Source organism: Temnothorax curvispinosus, unplaced genomic scaffold, assembly GCF_003070985.1.
Source record: "Temnothorax curvispinosus isolate PA1 unplaced genomic scaffold, ASM307098v1 QBEX01011839.1, whole genome shotgun sequence".
Taxonomy (NCBI): domain Eukaryota; kingdom Metazoa; phylum Arthropoda; class Insecta; order Hymenoptera; family Formicidae; genus Temnothorax; species Temnothorax curvispinosus.
This window is the reverse complement of record NW_020221619.1, coordinates 36,536-62,001: the sequence shown is the minus strand read 5'-3', so window position 1 is coordinate 62,001 and position 25,466 is coordinate 36,536. Positions and strand designations below refer to the sequence as shown.

At 38.7% G+C, this 25,466-nt stretch overlaps 6 protein-coding genes across 12 annotated transcripts; 3 read left to right on the top strand and 3 right to left on the bottom strand.

The window, feature by feature from the left end:
* Nucleotides 1–3: 3 nt before the first annotated feature.
* On the top strand, nt 4–2,852 carry LOC112461820 (DNA excision repair protein ERCC-6-like; the record flags this gene model as incomplete). Its single annotated transcript, XM_025027211.1, has 7 exons — nt 4–312; nt 425–622; nt 691–840; nt 920–1,030; nt 1,118–1,321; nt 1,572–2,361; nt 2,538–2,852. Coding segments are annotated over 7 exons (1,917 nt in total), but the record flags the coding sequence as incomplete, so codon positions are not given.
* On the bottom strand, nt 2,715–6,484 carry LOC112461819 (NEDD4-binding protein 1-like). 3 transcript variants are annotated; one of them, XM_025027209.1, is made up of 6 exons: nt 6,317–6,484; nt 6,121–6,223; nt 5,661–6,058; nt 4,412–4,970; nt 4,065–4,274; nt 2,715–3,613 (listed from the first exon to the last, which is right to left on the bottom strand). In XM_025027209.1, exons 2-6 carry the CDS (start codon nt 6,207–6,209, stop codon nt 3,409–3,411), a joined length of 1,461 nt encoding a protein of 486 aa, XP_024882977.1. In that variant the 5' UTR covers nt 6,210–6,223; nt 6,317–6,484; the 3' UTR covers nt 2,715–3,408. The 3 variants fall into 3 exon arrangements, with proteins under 3 accessions (XP_024882977.1, XP_024882975.1, XP_024882978.1); XM_025027207.1 differs by having other exon boundaries at nt 6,121–6,226; nt 6,322–6,484; XM_025027210.1 differs by having other exon boundaries at nt 6,326–6,484.
* Nucleotides 6,485–6,866: 382 nt separating this feature from the next.
* On the top strand, nt 6,867–15,636 carry LOC112461824 (contactin-2-like). Of its 2 annotated transcripts, none has more exons than XM_025027219.1 (6): nt 6,867–7,002; nt 7,995–8,282; nt 8,552–8,742; nt 9,006–9,135; nt 9,516–9,656; nt 10,712–15,636. In XM_025027219.1, the coding sequence occupies exons 1-6, from the start codon at nt 6,957–6,959 to the stop codon at nt 10,873–10,875; spliced, it is 960 nt and encodes a 319-aa protein (XP_024882987.1). In that variant the 5' UTR covers nt 6,867–6,956; the 3' UTR covers nt 10,876–15,636. The 2 variants fall into 2 exon arrangements, with proteins under 2 accessions (XP_024882987.1, XP_024882988.1); XM_025027220.1 differs by having other exon boundaries at nt 10,717–10,836.
* A 1,796-nt stretch (nt 15,637–17,432) lies between these two features.
* LOC112461822 (exosome complex component RRP40-like) lies at nt 17,433–19,559 on the bottom strand. Of its 4 annotated transcripts, none has more exons than XM_025027213.1 (3): nt 19,200–19,559; nt 18,887–19,093; nt 17,433–18,214 (listed from the first exon to the last, which is right to left on the bottom strand). In XM_025027213.1, exons 2-3 carry the CDS (start codon nt 19,090–19,092, stop codon nt 17,695–17,697), a joined length of 726 nt encoding a protein of 241 aa, XP_024882981.1. In that variant the 5' UTR covers nt 19,093; nt 19,200–19,559; the 3' UTR covers nt 17,433–17,694. The 4 variants fall into 4 exon arrangements, with proteins under 4 accessions (XP_024882981.1, XP_024882982.1, XP_024882983.1 ...); XM_025027214.1 differs by having other exon boundaries at nt 19,215–19,559; XM_025027215.1 differs by having other exon boundaries at nt 19,376–19,559.
* An 87-nt stretch (nt 19,560–19,646) lies between these two features.
* Nucleotides 19,647–20,418, top strand: LOC112461823 (coiled-coil-helix-coiled-coil-helix domain-containing protein 7-like). The gene is made up of 3 exons (XM_025027218.1): nt 19,647–19,964; nt 20,122–20,220; nt 20,304–20,418. Exons 1-3 carry the CDS (start codon nt 19,863–19,865, stop codon nt 20,403–20,405), a joined length of 303 nt encoding a protein of 100 aa, XP_024882986.1. The 5' UTR covers nt 19,647–19,862; the 3' UTR covers nt 20,406–20,418.
* A 10-nt stretch (nt 20,419–20,428) lies between these two features.
* On the bottom strand, nt 20,429–24,193 carry LOC112461821 (ethanolaminephosphotransferase 1-like). The gene is made up of 8 exons (XM_025027212.1): nt 24,122–24,193; nt 23,777–23,845; nt 23,453–23,645; nt 22,864–23,126; nt 22,585–22,742; nt 22,144–22,324; nt 21,882–22,058; nt 20,429–21,718 (listed from the first exon to the last, which is right to left on the bottom strand). The coding sequence occupies exons 1-8, from the start codon at nt 24,191–24,193 to the stop codon at nt 21,656–21,658; spliced, it is 1,176 nt and encodes a 391-aa protein (XP_024882980.1). The 3' UTR covers nt 20,429–21,655.
* Nucleotides 24,194–25,466: the final 1,273 nt, after the last annotated feature.

Sequence of the window (25,466 nt, the reverse complement as noted above, 5' to 3'; positions counted from 1 at the left end):
AGCCAAGCGGTGAAACGATTGTCGACACCGCATCGATTACTGTTGAGTGGTAGTCCGATGCAGAATTCTTTGAAAGAACTATGGTCTTTGTTCGATTTCATTCTGCCCGGCAAACTAGGCACTCTGCCTGTATTTCTGGAACATTGCGCGGCTCCCATAACACGCGGCGGTTATGCGAACGCTACACCGTTACAGGAAGCAACGGCCCTCCAAATAGCCACTATGTTGAAAAATACTATCACGCCATACATGCTTCGAAGAACAAAGACCGATGTGAAACATCATCTTACCCTACCGGAGAAAAATGAGCAGGTTTTTCTATTTGTTTTTCTTACACTAGATATGTCTTTGTTGCAGATAATATTATTCTTATTTTTATCCTTCTGAATAGCTTTATTGAATTAATGTATTTATTCCTTCTCAGGTGTTATTTTGCAGCTTAACGGATGAGCAGAAGAAACTGTATAAAAAGTATCTGGGCTCCGATGATGTGTCCTTTGTTCTTCACGAGAGAAATAATCGGCAAGACAGTGGAAGATACAGGGCGAGGTTTCTCATTGCCTTGTCAGCATTGAGAAAGATATGCAATCATCCGGACTTGTTTTTGTACACCAGAGAACAAGTAAGATCACGGGCTAACATAATAACAGTCAATTTATAAGATTATAAACTTAATTTTTTTTATTTAAGGATTCCGATGAAGATATCGACTTGTCCGAAGAACACTTAGAGAAGTTCGGTTATTGGAAACGTGCTGGAAAAATGACCGTGGTTCGATCTCTTCTGAAAATCTGGCAGAAGCAAGGACACAGAGTGCTGCTTTTTACTCAGGGAAGACAGGTAAATGATCTTTTAAACAGTACACAGAACATAGAATTTAAATTCTGAATATTCATTGCTATACTTTTTTTTTTTACAGATGATGCACGTTTTGGAGTCTCTTTTGCAAAATGAGAGGTATACTTATTTGAGAATGGATGGGACAACAGTAATGTCTCAGCGGCAGCAAACAATTCACAAATTTAACAATGTACGTGTTAATCATTTGAAAGATTCACGGTGGGGATAAATAATACATCCTTGAATAAAAATTAATTTTTCCTTTTTTTTTCCGAAGGACACATCGTATTTCGTGTTCCTGCTGACGACGCGCGTAGGAGGTCTGGGAGTAAATCTGACTGGTGCAAATCGAGTGATTATTTACGATCCCGATTGGAATCCAGCAACGGACGCTCAAGCGAGAGAACGTGCGTGGAGAATAGGCCAAAATAAACAAGTCACTATCTATAGATTAATTACCGCTGGTACGATAGAGGAAAAGGTTGGTAACAGAGTAGATTATTATATTCCACAGATCGTAATGGTAAAAAAATATATGAACAAAATAAAAGAAAAATATATGAAAAGTAAAAGAAATATATATAAGAAGTAAAAGAAAGATATCAGAATTACGGAATACATTTGTAAGATTTGATTAAAAACCGCGAGAGAAAACAAACGGCACACCACATGAATCCGCCGCCCGCCCGGAAAACGTCAAGTAGTAAATCAATCTGCTTCTTTCTTTTCAGATGTACCACAGACAGATTTTCAAGCTATTGCTTTCAAACAAAGTTCTTGACGATCCGCGCCAACGACGTCTATTCAAAACGACGGATCTGGTGGAGTTATTCAATCTAAACGAGCCGATAGACGGCGAGTTTTCTGAATCGGATCGCTTATTTAGAGAATCTAAATATACACCTGTGTCCGGTGGCTTTTCTCTCAGTAAGATCGAGGAGATGAAAAAATTAGCGTCGATTCTCAGCAAGAAAATAAGCGCCAATGTATCGAAACGCGATGAAAATGAAAATGCAAACAGCACTTGCGAAAGAAAGTCCAACGAAGAAAACGATAATTCGAGTCACGTTCACGAAGCTCCCGCCGTGGAAAATGATTCGCTTGTGGACCAAAGCTTATCTTCCGATCAGAACAATACACAAAAAACGCCGAGCAAACCTAATGAAGATTTCAATACGAATTCCGATGCAACCATTGAAAGAAATAGCAATATAGAAAATGAAAACACATTAAAAAAAAACAATTGTGAACAGGATGTAATTCCAGTGAGATCTCCAAATAACAGTTCTGTAGAAAAGCAGAATAATTTAAATGACGATAAAATCAAGTCATCGTCTACTCGTAAACACAAGAAGCACAAAAGAGACTCGCATTCGGGCAAGACAAATGTTTCCGCGATCTTTGAGGGAGAACGTGTTTCTTGTCTGATCGGTCGTCGCCTGGGACGTTCCGATGAAAAAGAAGAATCAGTTTCGACAGCAGACGATGACTACGTCTTGAGAAAGCTATTCGCCAAATCAAGTAAATCGATATATTACGCTAAAACAAATTTTATACTTAAATTCAGTTTATATTTAATAATTATATATTTTACGTATATATCCAAGTATCTCAATTACTGACTCATAATGAGCTAAATACTTATAATATATATTAAGTATTTTTATTGAATTAAAATATATGTAAAACTATTTCAGCTGTTAGCTCAGCCTTCAAACACGAAGCAGTGTTATCGAATGCGTGTCATAATAGTGGCAGTGAGAACGCAATGCAACGTTTCGCACGTGAATCGGCGCAAGAAAGTATGGACTTCATTCATCAATCGGGAAAACATTGTTGGAGACCAGCGTAGGCTAAACAGTATACAGTTTATAGCGATTTTGCATATTTATTTATTTTTCTACAAAAAGTTTATAAATGTAGGATTATATCATTCCCATATCTCAAATGATGAGCTGTGAAAAAATTGCAACTATACAAAATATGAAATAAAATTAATTTTTTATCTTTTATTTAAAAAATTTTTTTGAACAACTTACCTCGCATATACGTTTGTTACACAGCATTCTTACTAACAGATAAGATTTTAAGTAAAAGAATATTTTTTATAATGTCACAACAACACTCCTTGTACATATAAACGCATTTTATTACAGAAAATATATAAATTATCAATTGTACAATATTTCGTACACGTTTCGTATTTCACACAAAACAAGTCCATCATTCATGTTCATTCTTTTTCTTTATTATTTATTTATTGTAATTCAGTTCTCATAAAAATGCATATACAAGTATGCAAACATGCAAATATGCAAGTATGCAAAAATGCACATGCACTTTTATTAAAAAAAAAAATTAATATTTAGAAAAATTTAATTGTAAATTATTTTTTATTTGAGTTAAAACGTGAAATGGCACGTCTTGGACGTATATAAAGAAAAGAAAAATGAATAGAAAGATCTGAAATAAAAATATGGTACGAAAGGTATGCAGTCTCTCGGTAACAAGACATTCAATCAGGCTTGATATCCAAATTTACAAGAATAATGTATAAGAATAACGTTATCAATGCCGTAAAAATGTCTCGAGATTAGGCCCAAATCTGCCTAACGGATCTTCCGGGAACATTATATAATCTCCGACAAAGGTGGGTATCAGTAAACGGTTCAGAATTGTACTACGCCATTCCGGTTTCTCTCTGTACAGGTCTCTATATTGATCTGTGGAAATCACTATTCCTCCACACGACGTCGCATATTTCAAAATATATCTGCAATGAAAAAAAAACCAATGAGAAAGCGTCGAGATCTAAATTTTTAATACGTCTCATATGTTTTAATATATAGAAAGTTTCTAATTATTTCCACATAAACAATAATAAACAATAAAAGCAGAGGAACAGAAAGGTTTATCATAACTTAGTGTATTGCTTTGCTATTAACAAGAAAGTATTAACAGATTGATACGAAAGTAAGCTATTTTGTGTAAAGTACGAATATCGAGAGATTGATAATTAATTTATACCTCTGTAAAAAAAAAAACGTTTATATATACAACGCGTAATTTACTTATATACAACGTCTAGTATTATATATTGTTAGAAAATATAAGACATTTTACTGTATAGAAATAATTTTCACTTTGTAGGTAAAGAATGTAATAAAATATACTTATTCTATTTTTCTATTTATACGTATAATAAAAATATGGCGATTGTATACCGATCATCGTACGATGTAATTTTTATGCCATCAATGAGGCGGCTAGGTGTAAACACGACCGTGCCTTCTTTGTACAATTTCTCAAGAAACGTATGTTCTTTTTTTCGGACGTGTTGTGGTAAGAAAACCTTCACGTTGTGACCCCTCAATTTAAAAAAATCTACTACTATTTGGATACCCTTTTCTGAGAATTCTTTACCGTTTGTATGGCTAAAAGATAAAGATATATGCTGCTCAAATTGAAATAAGATACACAAAGTGTATTGCAATCTTTATAAATTTTATAACTATATTTTGCACTTTACGAAAATTCATCAATAATATGCATGATTAAAAAAAAATCATACGCCATTGCCACGTTGCAACCGTCAACAATTATCTCTCTTAATTTGCGCGTTGACTTCGTTTGGCTATTCCTTTCTTCCCAATAAATTCTCCTTTTGTTTTGGTGTGCATTCATCTTTGCAAAACTTGAATCCAAATTATCACCGTGCCGCCAATTCTTTTCGCCCAAATAGATTTTCTTTTTGCTGTGGTGTGCATTTGATTTTGTGGGACTCGGATCCACAATATCGGCGTGCTGCCTTTTTCTTTTATTGCTGTTCGAACATTTCAATGTGTCTAGCTTAACATTTGACGGTTTGACCGTTAACGGAATGAACGATTCGGATGTAGTTTTATCCCAGGATAGATCTTGTTTCTTCCTGCTTTTCTCGGCATATTTTTTTGTATGCGTATTTGTCTTTAAATACTCGAGATTTTTCAGATTCGGCGTTTTGTCTATCATAAACAATGGATCTTTCTTACATCTGGCGCAACTAGACTTCCTTTTTACCCTCATTTTCTTCACTGGTTTCTCCAGACACGACCACAATTCAACCACGTCATCCTCCGTTTGGGTTGGTGCTAGATATCACGAGATATAGTACCATTTTAGAACAGTATTAAGGCTTGGTGTTGTACCAACGTCGCATATTTAACCTTAGCTTAACTCACTCTTTGTCTGCTTCTAATTATTCCCTTAGAAAGGGACAAAGGGTGAGTTAAGCTAAGATCAAATGTTATGCGACGTTGGTGCAACCGGGTCTAATGCCCATTTCTACCAATGTAGATTAACTTCTAATCTCGGTTTAACTTACTTTTTATCTTTTTCTAACTTTTAGAGAACTAGGAAAAGATGACAGGTAAGTTAACCCTAGACAGATTCACTTATTTTTCTCATACGTGAATGACTCACTGGGGTAATACGTTACCCCAAACTCGTACCGCGTGTATAATATTTCCAGAATGTTCTTAGAAAACTTTATAATAGATAATTTTGTTTGTTGTTTAATAGGGAAGATGATAGTAGTCATCAATTTGCGGTAGTAAAAAAAAAACAGTAAAAAAATTTCGAAAAACAAAACGAAGAACCAAAAATTTGGCTGAAATGATGCGAATTTGAATTTCGCGTGGGGTAACGTATTACCCCAGTGAGTCTGTCTAGGGTTAAACCAAGATCAAAATTAACCTGCGTTGATAGAAATGGACATAAGTCAAATAGATTTTCTTATCAAAATCTCTTCTTATAAAGAGAATCAAGCGGAGTCAACTCACCTATATTTTCTTCGTTTAATGATTCTTGCAAAACTGACAAATCAAGGACAGACGAATCGTTACCCATTGTGTCGAGTGGTATTATAGACGGTCTACTCTTTTTCCGCCTGGTATGGATTATCAGTTTTCTTTGCCGTCTTTTTGGAGACGGGGACGGTTTAGAGATGCATTCAATGACACTGAGCGAAGTGTCTGCATCTTTATCATTTGTTTCGTTGTCATTGTCCCCTTCGGATGTTTCACTGTCACTGTCATTGATTACAATTACATTATTCTGCGACGAGGAATCCTTGCTGGAGCTGTCCGTTGCACTTTGTTCCTTTAACTTTTCCACCGTTCCATGACCTAACCTCTTCTGGCACACGATATCGCCTACGATGCTCGTAAGCTCCTCTAAACTAAATAATAATCATCAGTCCTCCGCGTCTCTCGATATAAAAATCCAATTGTCAATCATCACCTTTTTTTGAATCCTTTCAATGGGCTCTCATAACGGGTTTTCTTCCCTTTCATCTCGCAGACTGCGTCGCGACATTCACTTAAATTCATGGACTGACGTGGACCTAAATCATGCGATCAAATGACATTACACGCAATAGTCGATTTTTTTAGAGGAATAAAAAAACCCACGAAGTGAGTATCGCTCGATACATATCCTATATTACCTGTATTTTTATAAAATTCAATTTCCCAGTTTTCCAGATGTTCGGCTTCCCCAATAATTATCACGTTAGACACCAACAACACTTCGTGTCGAGTCGGAGTTTGTAGTTTCGGAGTGAATCCAGTGAATCGCCATCATCACTGCGATTTCCGCACGTGGAGAGTGTGAGTGCACCTCGACGGATTACCGACGGAGAGGAGATCCCGTTCTTATCGACGCCGGGTGAAGCAGGACTCGCCAGGGGGCGTGGGCGGCGGCGCGACTCAATAAAATAGGGCGGCGCGCCGGACGGGCGCGGTGCTCCGCGGAGAGGGCGTCAGAGCGATCGCTGGTGACGAATGGTCGGCGTGAAGCGACGTATACGATGGATTTGACGGCGTCGGCGACGGCGGCGGCGACGATCGACACCGAGTGACGCGCCTCCTCCTCCTTCTCCTCCCTCTCCCTCATCCTCCTTTACTCCCTCGCTACTGCGCTACTGTTCGGGATTGTTGCGAATAAACGAAGAGCGCACGCGAGAGCGACTGTCCGTCCATGTCCGTCATGACAGCGAGAGGGATGCGGTCGAGGAGAGCCCCGTGACGAAACGAGACGGATCTCGCCGAGGAATTCAGGTGCATTATTATGGCAGAATGGACGAACGCAAATTGCTACCGTTGCTGATGCTCTTCCTGGCAGGTAAGAACGTTAAGAACGTCGCCGAGTAGTAAGCGCGAAAGAGACAGAGAAGCGAGAGAGAAAAAAGAAGGGAAGGAGGAAGCGAGAGAGAGAGAGACGCTTCCGTCATGGAACAATGCGATCTATATCCGACGATCATGCGATCCGCAGCCGGCTATAGTACGTAGCACGACGCGCGGACGATCGTTACGATTCAGGGTCAGTTATGTAAAGAGGATATCACGCCGTCCGCGTCGCTTGTCACCGCGCGAGCAATGGCAGAGCACGCGATCCGCGGAACCACCTGTCGAGATCTCGATTGTTGTCGTTGTGTCCGCTTCCTCTTCTCTCTCATTGATTTTTTTATAAGTCTGTTTAGTTGAACTTCCTGTTCCTGCCGCTTCCCGGACGGTTCATCTTTTCTTTTTTTCTCTCCAGCGTGAAAGAACGGGTTTATAGTCTTTTTTTTAGAATTTATTCTCGTCAAATTGTTGCGTGACGCAACGGCTAAAGGTTCATCTTAATTAATTCGTCCTGAAAAAAAGAGCTCAGCGTTCACATTTTATGAAGGGAGGCGAAGGAAATGAAATGCGATTAAAACGAAGAGATCTTAGGTCTCTATAATCTGTATAATTTTTATGTAGTGTTGCATATTCATCTACGGTGGCTACTTGTTGCGCTGCGCGTCTGTGCTTGACAGAGCAAACCTTTCTATTGGATGTAATAAATTTGTTTGTCAATCTACTCATTCAGATCTCTTGAGCAATTGATAACTCATGTCCATTTATGTATCGATGTAGATTAACTTTTAGTCTTGGTTCAACTTGCTCTTTATCTTTTTTCAATTCTTACAATTAAAGGATAAAAAGTAAGTTAAACTAGGATTAAAGTTAATCTGTATTAGTAGAAATGGACATTATGTAGAAACTGGTCTAAGCGGTTATTAGTGATTATCATCACTATGTTTGACAGCTGTACAAGACAACAGTTAACGAGTATGCGCGAACTTGCAGGATGGCAGGAAGCAGTGGCTGTGGTGCCGATGCGGCACGTCGCCGTGGACGTTGGTAGTAACATGACATTGGCCTGCACCGAAGACAATGACCTCCCGCATTCCAAGGCGTCCAATGTGATGTGGATAAGGGAGGGACGGGAGGACGGGCAGATTGAGCGGCTGAAAGTCGAACCAAACGGCATGCTGAAACTGTTAAACGTCAGCGTGGACGACGCTGGCAATTACTCGTGCACCTTCGACGACGATCTCGACACTGTGAAAACTATGATCAACGTGACGGTCAGAAGTACGTTGTTACTCGGCCGTCTTAACAAGACAATTCGCAATCGCGCATATGTAGTAGCGTTTTAGGTTTTAAATACAATTGATACATATCTGATTTATTAAAATTTTCCAATTAATCTAAAACTCACGTAAAATAGCCAATGAGTTACACGAGTTTTAGATTCGTTGGAAAATTATAATAAATTAGATTTTAGATTCAAGAATCTTATAATAGATTATAATAGCCGTAGATTTTATTTTAACGTATCTTTTTTTTGTTTGTTTCTTTAGCACCTCCTTCAGCCCTGCAAAATGTATGGGTCAAGCCATCTACGATATTGGCCAACATTCTTTGGGAGGTGGGATATAACGGCGGATATCCTATCATAGACTTCACTGCCGAATATCGTCTGAAACCAGTGGCGGGCGAAGAACCGGAAGAATGGAAGCCCATTAGTCCAATACACATTCCTCCAAATTCTGTAAGTACCCCGATCTCGAGATTATAACAGAAAACGGGGATGTTAAACAACAAGACGGGATAACTCGATAACGTTACATAATACTGCAATTATTGCAACAGCGTAACGTTATTTTATAATGTTGTATCTGTTTCAATTTCAATTGTTCGCTAGATTATGTAAGAACAAATATTTTTAATATAACGTTACAGAGTTATTCCATCCCTTGTATAAAGAGAGATTAATTGAATTAAGACTAACGATTGTGTTTCGTTGCTTTAAAGAGACAAATAGATGTGTATCATTTGATGCCAAACACTACGTACTCGTTTCGAGTGTGGGCAACCAATCAGCTGGGAAAAGGAGAAGTCGTGGAAGTCGAGGGTCATACGCAGTACACTATAGAAGAATTTGGTATTTTGTTGCAATTATTATTATAGAATTACTTCGCGATTCTTATATATAGAGATTTATCACTGGGATAAAATAAAATTCGAAACCGTGTATAGAGCTGTAGCTAAAACTGTCGCCGCTATTGTAAATTAAGAATAAAATTAAAAGGCTTTTTTTATATCAAACTTTGAAAGTTGCTTATTTGAATATCGAGGTACGTTTAAATTAAATCCTTTTATAAGTATGTAATTTTAATGAACGGCGATAGTTTTGGCACATCCTACATGTATAACACGTTCCACAGAAATCGTAAGAGATATATGTTTCGATTAAGCGTTTCCTTGTACAGTATCTAAGCTAAGACTAACGCAACTTTATTATGCAACATAACTAATTTTCAGAGCTCGAAAGACACCTCTTAGCCGGCGTAGAGAATTTCGATCCGCGCGTCTGGGTGGCAGCCGTAGGTATTGTGATGGGCACACTTATGATTCTTGGTTTAGGTACATGTTACCTACTGTATCGCGAGTGCAAGGCACCCTGTAAGCATCCTATCTGATAACCGTAACGTAAGAGCTTCCGCTTCTACTCTGTCTCTTTACTGCTGCTACTTACTACTACTACTACTTCTTTTCGCTGGCGATGATCATTAACATTCATGGCCTCTCTAATAAGCACGATGCTCGAGAAAGTCGTTTTTCTCTCTCCATAGAAGACTTCGTGTAAGTTAGCTGAAGAACATACATCATTTGACAAACAACAGGACCTGTTAGTATTTTAGCCGGCTAGTTGACTTATCTATATTTCTGATCTTTGGCTTCTCTGTATTATGCGACAGCCATATTTTTCGAAATTACTAATACTTTTATGATATCTCGTTTCTGTGTACTCTGAGCACCTTTTGCAAAACTTCTCATTAGATTTAACATATTTACCGACAAATACGAGACAGCATTTAACGGAGATCTCATCTCATCAAGTATATTAATACAACACTTTTCAGATTGCCGCACTGAACACTAACAATAAGCACATAAGTAAACCATCAGTATTTTTATCTTTTACGATATATGGCACTTATTGGAATGAAAATCTCAAATTTCTCAATATAATTTTCCTGTCGCCAAATTTACTTGTCTGGTTACTGAAACTTTTCAATACGAATATTTTCTCTTATCATACCGATTAGATATTACTTATGCTGTACATAATGTTAATCAGCCTGCCGATAATAACTTAGTGATGATGAATGAATAGTAAATCTTACGATAGTCATAGAAAGCATCATGATCTTAGTTAAGTAATACCGATGAGATCTTTGGCAGTATGTCGAGGTAGGTAGGTCAAAGGTAGCAGGTTCATTTGTCAGGCAAACGGCATTTCGATTTGGCAACGGAATCTGGTACTCTATTATTACGCATTAATAGAATTGTCGATAACTAGAAATAATTTTGGAAAACAGTGGTCGACACGAAATTCCGCGGCGTAAAATGTTTTACAATACCTGACAAAGAAAAACCGGTGAAGGGAGAGGGTAGAAGCTAATGAGACCCGTGGCCCAGACTAATGAAAATTAATCTCCGTTCCGAAATTGCAGCGCAGCTGGAGGAGCAGGAGGTGATTGAGCTCGTACCCAACATCATTTTGAATCCGGGATTTTTCGACGAGCGCACCGAGCACGTACCACAGGACGAGAACTTCAACAATCAGACGACTACGCGCCTCAACAACAACAGCGTCGTGCAACCTAGACGGCTTTAGCGTTTTTTGTTCAGCTTAGATCTGCTCCGCTCCGAAGTGAGTAAATTGGACGCAGTTTTACACGACATCTCGAACGTAAGTAACCGAATTTATCGGAAAGGCCTCGAGTTTGTCTAAAAAAAAAAAAGAAAGAAAGAAAAAAAGAATGAAAGACAACGTTCGACGAAATTGATAGTAGACTAAAGAAACGCAAGACTATTTAGCAATCATGGCAAAAGGAGAATACGCTTCGGGGAATTTTCGGGACACTTCGGCGGTCCATCGGTAGCTTGGAGTGACCCGACAGTTTTCTCGACTTTTTTCTTGCAATCAGAGATCGAGCGAGAGAACAACCGGCTTTTATTCTAAAAGGGTTTTCGTGAAACCCACGTGTCTTTAACGCGATTTTAAGAATTCCAATGGGACATTTGTAGAAAATTGCTGTTATTCTTGGAAGATTTACAAACAATTTCAAGGATGAGGCGTAAGTAGATTTTTATATGTGCAGTAATGTAGAGAAGTGTAATTTAGGTAGAGTAAAGCTCAGTTTTGAGAAGCCGGGAGCTATATCTCCCTATTAAAATATAATGATATTAAATAAATCACATAATTTCAAACTGATAGCAACAAATGAGACTGTCGAAACGGAGGAAATTGAAAGAAAAAGAAATGAAGGTTCGCGTTCGATCTCTGATGTTACAACGCAACAATGAAGTGTTCAAAATCAGATTGTAAGATTCCATGTCAGATTTCTTTGCGAGAGGAGGTGATAGGATTTTTTTTAGAGATGTTTACTGCAGGACGTTCTCTGTCTCTCGCTCTCGCGTGTAGTTTCTCGACGAGAACACACTCAATGATTGCTCAGTGATCGAGCTTAAAAGGAAGTGGAACTCCTGTGAGCCAAAAGATTTGTAGTAAGACTGTAACTCTAAGAGTAATAATTTAAAAGAACTCGAAGTGTGAGAATCACGCGATGATCGAACGATACTCAAATGAAAAAAAAAGAGATGTATTTCGCACTTGTTTACCTTTTTGGAAATGTAACGCAATGTGCGCGAATGGTATGCGAGTATTACGATTTTTTTAACATGCTCATTTATCGTTTAAGCAATCGGATCGTACGTTTATACAGTATGACAAACTTACTGCCGTATTAAGGTTTGCACAAGTCGTTGAAGGATCCTTCCTAGGAATCTCCCTGAGAAAAAGTCTCTTTTTTCCGTTTTGTTATAAATTTACGTGTAGATACCCCTTTTGCGTCTTTGTAACGTATGCTACCGCTCGTTATGTGTGCTCTTCGTGGAAAAATCCCGCGAATTCGAAAGAATTACGATAGGATAGAGAAGAATATTATTTTAATTCTAACAGTGTCTTTTGAGCTAACATACCTTGAACTATATTCTTTTTACGTACGTTAGATTTTGCCCGTAATATTTTTCAATCTGCATGCGATTGTTCGAGGGATGCGCAATATTGCTTTGGCACACTTCTGCACCACCTTGATAACTATCACAACCATGTCTAACGACTCACCGACTCACACGTTGTTTCGTAAATATCAAATATTCCCAAACAGCGACTAACGAAAGGGGGGAAAAGAGAAACGGGCGGATAAACTCCGCTAAAGCACAAGTATCAATAGGTGTAATAAAACCGTGCGAGAAGATACATGGCGTTCCACTTCGGCGGCACCATTTTTTGCCCGACGTTATTTCGATCGATGTCGTTTCCTAGTTGAGAAGGAAGCCCCGCTTGTGTATCATTCATTAGCATTGTCGGAAAATGAGGCGGTAGAGAAGTGGATCGCCCGGTACACAGCAAGCCTACAACGCGCGTGGAGTAACGTGCATTCTCTTTGCATCGCGTGCAATAATAAGATTTCAATAATCCTAGCACTTAATTATACATTAAAAAATAAGATGAAGATAGAAACACATTACATATTTTGAATAACGCTATCGTACTAGACGTGGAATGAATCTCTGCTATGATTGAGCAACTGGACATTCTGCAACACGGTGTCTCTCTCGGCACCGTGTTTCGTGCGCGTGCACAGGACTTCAATATTAACGTTCGACAGCGGCAGTTAACGGATGGACGTTTGATTTCTGCTAATGAAAAAGAATGCTTGATGTAGAGTAGCAGTCGATTTTGATGAATACGTTGTTCCTGTACATCCGTTATACTTTTTCTCCCGTTGCTTTAATTAACTGCATTCGATCGTTTACCAGAGAGAAAACGCAATACTTAGTTTTTCCTGAGATATTTGTTGAACATAATTTGTATATAATTTGTAAAATTATTATACTATAATAATTTGAGCGTTCCTCTTCTTTCTGTCAGTGAGAAACGTAATGGGTTCAATTAAAATTATTAAATCCACTCAGAGCATAATGGCACACATATAAGTTTCAAGTCATCTGTAAGGTGACAAGATACTTTAATGCACGCAGGTTGTATAAAAATTGGTTGTGCGTTGTTACATTGAGGCTTTGGATTCGCTTCTCCTTTCAACTCCATTCTTGAATACGCATATATATGAGTATGTGTATAAACGAATGGTGATTTAAGAGTAAGCGGATCGACATTTAGCTTCGTACTATGCACTCTGTGTTGTGAATGGTATAATAGATATATATATATATATATACATATAAGAAAATAATACAATAATAATTATAATGACATGAAAATACGTGTATATGTATACACATAAATATATATACATATATAATATATTTATATAACCGAGACATCATGCTATTTTAGGCATAAGTAAAGACAATTTTTTATATACATTACGATTATGCTGAAACCTGATGATAATATTTATCTAATATATACGTCGAGACAAGGCGATGACTCTACATTATAACGCGATTACTACGTCTTGCTTTGCTAATCGAAGAATATCGCTCACGAAAGTTACTTATGTAGTGATGCATCCCTCCCTAATTTACCACAGAAGAGTCGTATTTTTGCCCGGGACATCAGAAATACGAATCGCTAAGAACAGTATAGCGTTAAACCAAAAATTATGATAGTATCGATTTTTAATATGATTATATCAATTTGAGTTTTAATAATTTATATATAACATAATAATTATGATTTATGAATATAATTAGAGAATTATCATTCTCTGTAATTATACAGGATGTTCTATTTTAATCTTTCCACGCATTTATCTCCCGAACTAATTCGTTTTTCGAAAAAATTCAAATAAAACTTACTCCGTGTTCGAAGGGGACATTTTATTTTATTGTTAGACACAGGTCTTGTCTAAGTGAAGATGCCTCCAAGATTTCCAAGGTGATACAGTACACCCTGTATAATTGAGTATTATTAATTTAATTCTTTTGCGATTTGCAAGGCGCGCGTGGAGTTATTTGATTCTTCAACTAATACGACTCTTCATTTTCAATTAGAAATTTTAGACATAACTCTTTGCTTTTTACCAAAATGTAATATTAAACATACCTAATGCCTACAGCAAAAATTACTAAAGAAAGCCGTTTCATCTCATAGAGACGAAACGGTGCAGTAGTTTAATCCAACAAAAATTATTCTTATAACGACTACTAAGCTATTAAGATTGCGATAACTTTCAAGAAGCATCGCGTGCGTCATGGAATTTCTGCCATTGTACTGTGTGGAGGGAATAGCATATCTACACGCATACGAAACGTATGTCCGTGCGATGGAGATTATTTTTCTTATGTAGAAAACGCGTCCGCTGCAATCCTATCACTATTTTAAGCGAGAAATGGCATTCTCTTAAGAATGATGAATTGACATACACCAACCGCGCTTTATATATATTTACATAGCAATATATATATTTTCTATTCCTTTCTACAGTTAGGATCGTATAAGAAAATCGCCGATAATAGATGGACGCGGGCAAAAGTGAATTAGGAATCGTAATGTGGAGGGAAATATTTGATGATGTAATGAGATTATGTGATCGCGAGTATAAGTGTATACCTACAGTAATAATGGCAGATATTTTATATTCATATCATAAGACACAGTAATAATCTATGTGCTATCGTAGTAATCCTTGTAAACGCAATTTTCAATACATTTGTAATTTTTAAGGTGAGGCAATCGAGAGAAGACAATCCTGATAGTGATTTCTTACGAACAACTTTCAGACTTTTATGTTATTGTCAATTCTTTTGTAGTATCTTTGAGATTCTGTATATCGTTAAACTTATTTTTAATACATTTTTTAGTATCATGTAAGACTGAAAACCGAGTCTTCTTTCTTCTGCCTAAAAAGTTCTAAAAAATTTTCTAGCACTGGAAAGAAATTAATTTTGGATTTCTTTCCAGATTATTTTTTTCTGCAATGTAATTTCTTTCATCGATGCCTTATCTTAAATCTTTGTCTGTTTAATTAACTCTGCTGCATCAACGCTCTCACTCTCTTCCGCGAATAGGTCTCCTCGCTTCTCTGAGATTAATTTTTATCCGTTCGCCTGCGCACTATTATTTATACAACAGCTTATGTAACAGCACCGCCGCGTTAGATGTGCGTGCAATTAATCGTTCTCCTATTGATATACCTTGCATAATTATCCCCGATATACCTCGATGATTAGCGCACTTTTCGATGAAACGTATATATTAAGCGAAGCACAATGCCAATAGAATAGTATGTTTAATGGTTGCTAGTGCCACCATGTATCGTCCCCAACATACATATTTGCCTGCCTAATTACATCCCGATGTGCGATGAACATACGTGTGTGGTTTCTATATGAGAAAAAAAAAGAGGAAACAAAAATACGCTACGGCTTCTTCCATGATATGACAGAATGTATCGATGGTTTCATAGTAGATAATAATTAATGTCGGATACCGGGTGTTTTCCCTCCCTTACTGTGTAACTAGCACTTTCTTTGTTTCCCCTCATGAAATTACACTTGCCGCATATCGCTGGCGCGGTACCGTTCGTTTAAACCCCTTTAAATATTGTGGCGACAGCAGCAAAGAAAGAAACGTATTACAGTAGATATTATCGCAAATTATTTATATGTCGCGAATGCATAATTCGACTCGATTATCAATAATTTATTATGATTAGTATTCAAACAAATTCGGGATCGGATTCTAGGTCACATTCCGAGACGTAGGGAAGAATCGTAGTTATAATTATCTGTAATAATAGTAATTAGTTCTGATTAATTCTAAGAATTGATAATTGTAAATCTTTTCAAAATGCAATTACTTTTTGTAACGAATTATAATTTCAAAATTGTATATTTAACCATTTATAATTAATTAGAACTTTAACTAGTCAGACAGTTAAATTTTAAGTTATAATCACTTGATTTTCTGTTTTACATTTTTTTGAAAATCTTAGATTTAATACTTTTTTTTTTAGATTTGTGATGTTAGATGGTGAAAAAAAGTCCGATCCTGAATATGTCCCAGTGTATTCTTTTATAGCATTTAGATGATGTCTTGTAGAATTTTATTTTAGTACGGCGCTGTGAGATGAAGAGTAGGGGCCATGAATGACCAAAAAGAATAGTTTAGCTTTAACAAGTATACCTCTGTTATTAATGCTGTTGTTTTTGTTTGCTAGATATTTTATTGTTTTTCTTGCGTATATACTCTGTTGCGTTTACGTATACTTATTGTTATGTTCTTTTCGAATTCAATCTATATTGCGTATTATCTTACTGTCAAAATAATCTCAACAACAGTACACGTGCGTTTAGCGATAAGTTGTTATTTGTTGTTTATTGGTGCAAAAATGTTTTTTATGCAACGTCAAGAATTAGAAAATCATGCTATTCGATATGTCTTTCAATAGTTTTATAAAACGCGTCTCAGAGATAAAAAAAAAAGAAGATAATAATTTTGTTACTTTCACTTTATTAACAATAAGAGCGACGTTTTTGAGATTGTTTTTCTTGCGTATACGCTTTAATCTTTAACTAGAAGGCGATGGCAATGAATACATTCCACCAAGTACAAAGACACCCGTGCAATCTTTGATTAAATGGAAATTTATGCGGGAAACTAACGGTATATTTACTGAATTAGATATTGCTTTTTTTGTAAGATGAAAGTAATGGTTGTGCTTGAGTGCAAATACTGCAAATACCGTCAATGTCTAGGCTGTTACCGACAGATAACATCCGTTATAGTCGCGCACGGCTCGTGCGAGCCGAGGAGAGCATTAACACTAGGCACATATCAGCGAGATGTAATGAAGATTATCATAATTAGCAACGCTCTGTATCTTTATATCGATACCGTTTGCGACCATTAATGTAATACGATGTATGTAATATCCGAATGTCAAGTTTCTTTTGTTAAAGCGAAATTAAACATTGAATTTCCTACGAAACGAGTCTCGTTTTTTTTTTTTTCACTTCTAACCGCTAGAGTAGCGATTACGTTGCTTCGCGCTAATGCCTCGTACAATCATGTACTCGTCGCTTCCGCCGTACATCCGTATGATAACATTTTCTAGTGATTGTAACCGATAGTGTTAGTCCACGGTCATCAGGATGGTTGTCACAATGGTTGTCTCAGTCTGTAATAGTTCTATATATAAATTATCAGTTAAGGAAACTTCCAGATTTATTTACAGAATTTATTACAAATATTGATACAATAAATGTAACTGTCATTGACAACAGTAAGTAGTCTTTATTTTGCATGCCAAGGTGGGACTGACTTCAAAATGCATTTGATCTGAGGTATTCCAATTTCCCCTCAACTTTGCTTGGAAGAAACATCGAACCTTCGATGCCAACCTCTCGCATCAAAGATCCAAGTCGGTTCTCTTTGATGTTCAGTGAAACATTGTTCACTGACTTACGCCACGAGTAGCAAGACTTTCTCGATTCTGGCACAGAGTTTTTGCATTTCACTGGGTACCGTGTACTCCGACGCCAGAATAGCGTTCGCCACGGCTATCGTCTCTTTAACTGACTGCGCCTTGATCCATATCCTGCCGTTCATCCCGGCGGCGATTTCGTACGCCTGATTCCGACCGAGCAGCCGGAACAACGGGCACTCCGGATTCAGCAATTTCCTCACGAGGCTCAGCGAGCAGGTGAACATCATGCCGTCCGAGCTTAGCACGCCGAGCTCGTTCTCCTTGCCCTGGGAGTCCACGCACACCAATTCCGGCTCCATGTCCTTGCTGGCGACCAGTAGCTTGGCGTACACCACATCGCCGATCTGCACGTCGGGCCGGTTCTTCTTCGTGGCGCCTTCGAAGGCCAAGTAGGATAGCGTTGCCTGTTCGCTGGCTCCGATGTCCACCTTGAAAATGTCACCGCTCTTCTGCGTCACTATACCGACCACGTTCTCGCCTCGATTAGGAATGTATCTGCGCGTGAGGTAAAATAATATTATTAAAATATTATGCTCGTTTTATGCAAAGCAACATGAGAGAATAATGGGCCAATGATACGAGCTAAATACAAGATATTATATTAATGCAAAGTTCTATTCGTAAATAGAATGGATATAAAGTAAACGATTTTTCATGATTAGTTGTTAAACTCATTCTTGTAAACTTCAATTTAGTAGAGGAAGACTTAGTAAAGTCGAAATGTTTCCATTTTTTATATCCATTTTATTTATGAATAAAACTTTGCAGTAATATAATATCTTGTATTTAGCTTGCATCGTTGGTCGATTATTCTCTCATAAAACAATATTTCAAGATAAGATCAACTGTGATCAGCGTCTCAAAAGGGTAAATTAAATTAATCAAAGTTTGGTCGAAGTTGTCTCATTTTTGCTGGAAGCAAAATAAAATTACATGAGTATTCAATGCGGAATGATAAAGAGAGCGCATATTCCTTATAAATCTACATTAATGAATGCCAAGCGTGGTGCACGTAAGGAGATGCTTCTCTTCTTCCTTTTAACATCCTGATTCAATATCGTTGCAGGAAAACCGCGGCGTCTTATCAGTACACCCATCTCTCTTTCGACGAGAAGAGGGGATATCAGCACGTGTGTTATTATGATTCAGAGTACAAACGTTTTGTACCGTTTCTGGTAGCTGTCCACGTAGTAGACGGCCGGGTCGCGTTTCCTCAGGACGCCCGCTTTGCAGACGAGCACGGAGTCGCCCTCGCGGCGCAGTCCGGGGCCCAGGATCACGAACTCCTTCTCGCTTCTCCCTTCCTTTTTGAGCGGCGTGATGTTGTTCAAACTGTCGCCCGGCATCACCACGTCGCCCACGTCGACCTCCATCCTGAGAAGAAAGAAAAGTCTCCTTCTTCTTATCTTTCTTTATTTCATTCGCGCGACGTGTGTTCTCTCCGACTTCCTCGATGAAGCTTCGCCGCGTCTAACCTAACCTCCGTCCGCCTAACCTCAAAATCGACACGGAGCGCGACCACGTGCGGCCGGTCTCGAGCGACGCGAAGTTGTCGCTATCGCGTCGCCGTCAGGAAACGTCACGATTGAAGAGTTTATATTTTCAACCGAGTTTCGCGTTTGTCTTGTGTATTCTTGTCGAAAATAAAATTCTCACAGATTCTTCTCGGATCTGCACCTTCCAGTCAAACTGAGTCAAACTTTCGTTCTCTTTCTTTTTCCTGCCCACGTCTAGCTCGTTGCATCCGTTTCATTTCGAGTGCGGATAGTGCAGCGTGGTGTTAATATGCAAAAAGCGAGCTGACGTCAGTCTGTTTTGCTTGCACTCGATCGTCGTACTTCCCGCACTCGAGTACTGAATTAAAAAAAATTCCGATTCTTTTTAGCTGAACTTCTCGCGTACGGTTTATCTTTCCTCTTCTTCTGTTCACGTTGGAAAGAAAAAGAGAAAAGATAAAGAAGTTTGCAAAAGAAGTTCAGCTCTAAAAAGAACACGGGCCAAAAGAGCGCGAGAGATTCGAGTGCGGAAAGTGCAAGTAGAACGAATAGATTTCACGAAGGTGCAGCTACTTCTCGTTCGAATGGCATGACTACTCGAGGAAGGACCAGGTGTGTATATAAACATTGGCCTTCTCGTCGCCGAAATGGATACACGGAAGGATTCAAATGATATTACAGGACGAACGGGTGACACGAGTAGGCGTGCATTGCGACATAATCAAGAGACGGATAATCCCTGTTACAAGGTACCCGGACGATTGGCGATTATCGCCTTTTTGATCGCAACTCCTTTTCGCTAGCAACACAAATGTATATTTCTAATCTAAGGAAAGATGTAGCTAAAAGAAATCGGAAGAAGCTAGTGCGACGCTATTCTGTCTGTCAACATGTTTTTACTTCTAGGAGCACCTCCAGTCGCTAAGGTGCCTTGACTCCAATCAGAAAGACCGCAACGCATGCGAGCCATACTTCCTCAATTACAAGAACTGTAAAAATTTCTGGGTAAGTTTCTCTCCCAATCGCGACTACAAATCTGTATCTGTAAGATTATACCTCCCAATGGTGGTTGTTTCCCTTCATTGCAGGCTTCCGTGCAGACTGAAAGGAGGTCGAAAGGCATCAAGCCCTATATGCCACCTTTGGAGGAGCGCGTCAAGATAAAAGCCGAATACCTAAATTCTAGATAGCGACAGATGTGCAGACGCCTTGCTTTGTAAAAATATCTTTTATTCCGTGATATCTTTCGCGGTCGTCTCGCAATATTACACTGTAATATATATTACGTATGTATATAGTCCAACAAAGTTTACATATATAAGTTTGAAATTAAATATTAAACCCACATAGGAAAGAAACGCTTTCTTTCTCTAACATCTTCGCTTTTACCATCTAAGTTTCTTTCGTCTTGATAAGCATAGCTTAACGCAGTATATTTTATACATGCTTGGAAAACATATCACTTTGATGTACAGAGATGTATCTACAGAGACGAGATTGTTAAAGTAACAGAGGAAAGAGAAACTAGCTTACTCAATGTTGCCGCAACATTCCATTTGTAGCCAGAATTCTACATTGCAAGAGTTACGGAAATCATACAATTGTTCGTACACATATCTTAAAGCAAACGTACACTCGATACATAAACAATAACGTACACTCGATCCTTTCTTACCTGACGTACACATTATGCGCTAAATGCAATTTGAAGTACTACGACACATACGTTCTACAATCAAAAAAAAATATACATATAATTGCCAATAATTTGTACAGTTTTTCCAAACACTAAAAAGAAAGAGAAAAGAAACAAAGATAGATAAATAGATACAATTGTTATTAGTACATTGATTAATAACGTCCGAGGGACGATACATGTCGAAAACGAAGAGGTGCATATTTTTGGTTCACTGCTCAACGAGCTCGGCAGCATTCAAAGAAAAAGTATTTGTACACACATGTTATACATAATCTCAGCGGAATACCACGACGGAGAGGACGTTTTATGGATGAACCCGCTGCTCTTGGAGATAAAAGCGGTGACGCGGATAAGTATATCACAGTAAGATAGTCAAACACATTTCGGGCAATTTTGTTATTGCATGTAAGAAATAAATAGGCGATCCAGCAGACACTATTTTTTTTTTTTTTCAAGATATGTGGGATAAAGTAGCGCTATCAAATCTCTGCGAGCAGCATTACTATCGTATTTCGCGTCGAACGGCGGTGTTCTCGTAAAAGGACGTGATTCTAAGAATTCTTTATTTACTCGATAAGTGTTTTGTCATGGTAGTTAATTTCTCGTGATCAATTCTAATAAAAGTCCGTGTGTGTGTGTGTCAGATCTCTTCTCCCTGCCTGCTTTTCCGTGTTCAGTTTTTATCGATCTTTTTTTTATATACTTGTCTCTTCGTTCTTAACATGCATCGTCGGCAAGTAGTCATTCGGAATGATCTTTTATGGAGAACGTCTGAATACGGAAGTGCCGGCACATTTGACGTACCTGTAATTATAAAACAGATGACGCTGGGATGAGAAATTGCCTTATAAATTATAAAAACTTGACAATTACAATTAATTGTAGATATCTTTCTCAATACGTATAATTGGAGATATATTAATATCACATCATTGTGATCATGACCGTGATATTTCGTTGAACTTACCACACAAGTGCCGTAATGAATGTGCGCCAGCAAGGCCACTATGGAGACTAAATACATAAATTCCAAATCTACGCTTGGTAAGATAAACGAGAAAACAGCGGCTACTGCGATTGGCAATAGTATCCATGGTAATACCTCGCATCTCGTATTACTCATTTGGGATACGATTAATCGACACTGCAACATGAACATTATTAAAATGAATAATGCGATGAATAATAAAATTAAGACAGAATTACCAGGTTAAATAAATGTTTCTTACGCATATATTAGAAAAAATAGTGCCGATGGCAAAGTATATTATTCTCGGATCCTTTTCTAGAACATTGTTCGGAGAGTGCATTATCCAGACCGTGGAAATTATGAAGAATAAAACTAAAGGCACCAAGGGCCTAATAGCCTCTGGAAACGTCCGCATTTTGCCGGTCTTATCCCTATAAGATCTGCAAGACAATGCAAAATAATTATGTTAATGCGAAAAATTTTTTGATTAAATTTTGTCCTAAAGTATAAATAGGCTTTTTATAAAAAGAAGTGTAAAAGAGAAGCAGATAATTTAATATAAAGATCATTTAATCAATATGTATTAAAATTATTCTTAACAGAAATCTCGGAAGTGCTCCGATTTTATCCGTGAAATATTTTTGTCATCGATAAATTACAGAAATTGTATTACTTGCTATAACGATAAAGTGGTACTCACTTGTATATGTTCCAAAGAACAACCGGTAAATTGGACACAAGCGCACTAACGTAGAACAACATTTCGAACATAATTCCAGCTGATATACCACCAGGTAATTCAAATTTCCAGGCTTCATGTCCACCTATGCTGGTAAGTGTAAATACAATGACAGTTGCCTGTAAAAAAAAAAAATTAACAAAAGACTGATATAAATCGACACAATAATGAAAGTTAATTAATAACGTAAAGAAATATTTTTCTTCCACGTTAAAAATCGCATTATCCAAGCAAACTTACTAGCATGGAAGCATCGTATCCCCAGGGAAGAAACAGCACGCCCGTGTTATATTTTTCCCAATGACTCAGATAGAAATTAATGAATACGTTCCATAGTATGAAGTACATTCGCAACGGCGAGACGCTGTGATCCGTTCTGCCGAAGACCGAGTACATGCCTACCGTGATCAACATGGCACTCCAACTGTCTAAACCATGATCAAACAGCTCCCCTAAGGGGCCGGACGTTTGTGTGCGTCTCGCCTGCTTTCCATCTATCCCATCTGCAATACAAATAAAATCAAGTTTACTTTGTCAAAGTGAAGATCTTACTTTCTAATCAGTTGTAAGTCAAGAATTTATTTATTGTGTAAACATTTTTGTAAAATATCTGTAATAAAAGGGTTTATATCTCAAGAGATTTATGCATATATATCTCTCAATAAAATTACGTCTATCACTTTCTAATCCATTGCTTAATACAAATTTCTAGATTGTTTAATTTTATTCGAGTCTGTATGTCTGCTTCAAACATGAAAGACTTTTGTATATATTTACCAACTCCTATATGTTAATAAAAATTACTATATCAAGCACCAAGTACACGTACCAAGCGTATATGCCATAAAAATGTTAAAAGCAGCCACGGCAAAGACCCATCGTGATATCGGAGGGTAATCCGGCTTGTCGTCGCTGGACGCATAGAAGTAGTAGTCGTAAATCGCAAACAGCACGAAGTTTAGCACGGTAAAAAGGAATCCTGAGAAAGTTAGTACGTTCGGGGCAACCCACTTCGGGCAATACTAAAACAAGACGAATAATTATATTCATAATTAAAATACTGTGCGAAGAAAATGTTTCAATTCTACATAATACATAGCGGATAAAGATAATATTTATCAATTGTTCCACCGCTCTGAAACGAAGATCGTACCTGTACCAACTTGTTCCAAAAAGGATGCATGACGTACACGCTCAGGGGACTCGTGTCCAAGGAGCTATACTGAAATCAGAATATTCGAGGTAAGTGGCACAACACCGAGTGTATTGTCAGCTTCATTATTTGAATAAAATTTTGTTATTTTTATACTAGAAAAAAATCTAATACAAAATATTTCCATCGTGAATTATATATGCACGTTGTAATTTACTATATACCGTAGAATTTCACTCACGTTGTCACACGTGATACATTGATATATTTATAATGTCTTCAAATCGATATTTCCTACGTGTGAAAAGGGTACCAGCCAAAATCGGATCGGCTGAGCGTAAATACCTTGTAGCTCTCGAACCCCGTGAGGTGCTCCTCCGTCAGGTACTCCACCTCGAACTTCAGCTTACGATACATCTTGGAAAATCTCGGGAGGTCTTTTAAATCACCTTAAATCTCACACTCGTTCGCACTCAGGCAGTCGAGTCGTCAACCGCGCATTTACGCGGACTCGCCGGACGGGAGAGGCGCCGGGGCCTCGGGCGGCGGACGCGCCAATAACGCGCGACAGATCTCCGCGTGTGTGTTTTTCTTTCTTTTCGCGAGGATGCGAAAAAAATGTCCTTATTTGTACCGCGCGCAAAATCGTCCGTCACGTCGACTCATCGCGCACCACGACTCCGCGGCCCCAACACGCTGCTCGTATTCGCGGCGAAGAGACGACGACTCCGGTTGACTCCGGTGCCTCCCCACACCGCCGATTTCCGCTTCGAGACGACGCTGAACGACGCAGGTCCCGCGCGCGCGACCGACCGTCAGTGATCAGTCGTCACCTCACGACACAATCCCAACCCGATTGAACCCGATCCCCCAACCAAGGCAACGACGCGACGGATTTGCGCGTGTATTACGTATGCACGCGCATCGGACGATCCCGGCTCGTCGGCTCGCCGCCCATTGTCGCCCCGCAATCGTCACACCACCGCACGCACGCAGCACGCACGCCAATGAATGCGCGGCACCGCGACGGTACAATTACGTTTTCGCGTAGGGGCGAGGATTGTGGAATAATAACGCGCGCGCGGCGGCGCCGGCTGATCGCTCATCGCGTGAATCGCGTCCCGCCCTCCCCCCGACCCCCGCCCCCCCCCCCCCCCCCCCCCCCAATTCGTTCCGACGACCATGCGCATGCTGTTTGATCGACCGGAACTATAAAAGAGTCGAGGGAAAATTAAAACGCGGCGACGGTTGATAATACAGAAATATTCAAGATTGTTGCACAAGGTTGGGCGTTTACGCGTAAAATATATAATGTGATGTAATAATAATATAATATAATACGATATAATGTAATGTAATATAATATGGGTAAATCTGAAGGAGAGCTCCCTCCTCACCGATTTCGCTGAATTTAGGCTTAATCAACGCGTTTTTGCACAAAACGAACGAATCTGGCAGAAAAAAGCCCCGCTCTGCCCCGCGAAGCGAGATATTAACTGTTAAAGTTGACGACTATCAGGTTATGAGACCTGTCATACCGACGCGATGTAGCGACTACGGACATGCTCCGCGACCACATGCGCGCATGTCCCGTGGTCACGTGATGTACTTGAGCGCTCAACCTCAATGACATATTATATATGACATATCGAGACGAGCGTGGCCTAGTAGACAGCGCACTGGTCTACTG

What these genes read in the sequence shown, in the direction of transcription:
- LOC112461819 (XM_025027209.1), bottom strand. Translation starts at nt 6,209, where the DNA reads ATGAATTTAAGTGAATGTCGCGACGCAGTCTGCGAGATGAAAGGGAAG. An exon ending in ATTAAACGAAGAAAATATAG is followed by an intron (nt 4,971 to 5,660) that starts GTGAGTTGACTC and finishes CGTGATATCTAG; the next exon opens with CACCAACCCAAACGGAGGAT. An exon ending in ATTACATCGTACGATGATCG is followed by an intron (nt 3,614 to 4,064) that starts GTATACAATCGC and finishes TTTTCATTGCAG; the next exon opens with ATATATTTTGAAATATGCGA.
- LOC112461823 (XM_025027218.1), top strand. Translation starts at nt 19,863, where the DNA reads ATGGATACACGGAAGGATTCAAATGATATTACAGGACGAACGGGTGAC. An exon ending in CGGATAATCCCTGTTACAAG is followed by an intron (nt 19,965 to 20,121) that starts GTACCCGGACGA and finishes TTTTACTTCTAG; the next exon opens with GAGCACCTCCAGTCGCTAAG. An exon ending in AGAACTGTAAAAATTTCTGG is followed by an intron (nt 20,221 to 20,303) that starts GTAAGTTTCTCT and finishes CCTTCATTGCAG; the next exon opens with GCTTCCGTGCAGACTGAAAG.
- LOC112461824 (XM_025027219.1), top strand. Translation starts at nt 6,957, where the DNA reads ATGGACGAACGCAAATTGCTACCGTTGCTGATGCTCTTCCTGGCAG. An exon ending in GCTGATGCTCTTCCTGGCAG is followed by an intron (nt 7,003 to 7,994) that starts GTAAGAACGTTA and finishes GCGAACTTGCAG; the next exon opens with GATGGCAGGAAGCAGTGGCT. An exon ending in TCGCGAGTGCAAGGCACCCT is followed by an intron (nt 9,657 to 10,711) that starts GTAAGCATCCTA and finishes CCGAAATTGCAG; the next exon opens with CGCAGCTGGAGGAGCAGGAG.
- LOC112461822 (XM_025027213.1), bottom strand. Translation starts at nt 19,092, where the DNA reads ATGGAGGTCGACGTGGGCGACGTGGTGATGCCGGGCGACAGTTTGAAC. An exon ending in GTGGACAGCTACCAGAAACG is followed by an intron (nt 18,215 to 18,886) that starts GTACAAAACGTT and finishes CCTCACGCGCAG; the next exon opens with ATACATTCCTAATCGAGGCG.
- LOC112461821 (XM_025027212.1), bottom strand. Translation starts at nt 24,193, where the DNA reads ATGTATCGTAAGCTGAAGTTCGAGGTGGAGTACCTGACGGAGGAGCAC. An exon ending in TTTGGAACAAGTTGGTACAG is followed by an intron (nt 23,646 to 23,776) that starts GTACGATCTTCG and finishes GTCTTGTTTTAG; the next exon opens with TATTGCCCGAAGTGGGTTGC. An exon ending in CTATTTTTTCTAATATATGC is followed by an intron (nt 22,059 to 22,143) that starts GTAAGAAACATT and finishes TTCATGTTGCAG; the next exon opens with TGTCGATTAATCGTATCCCA.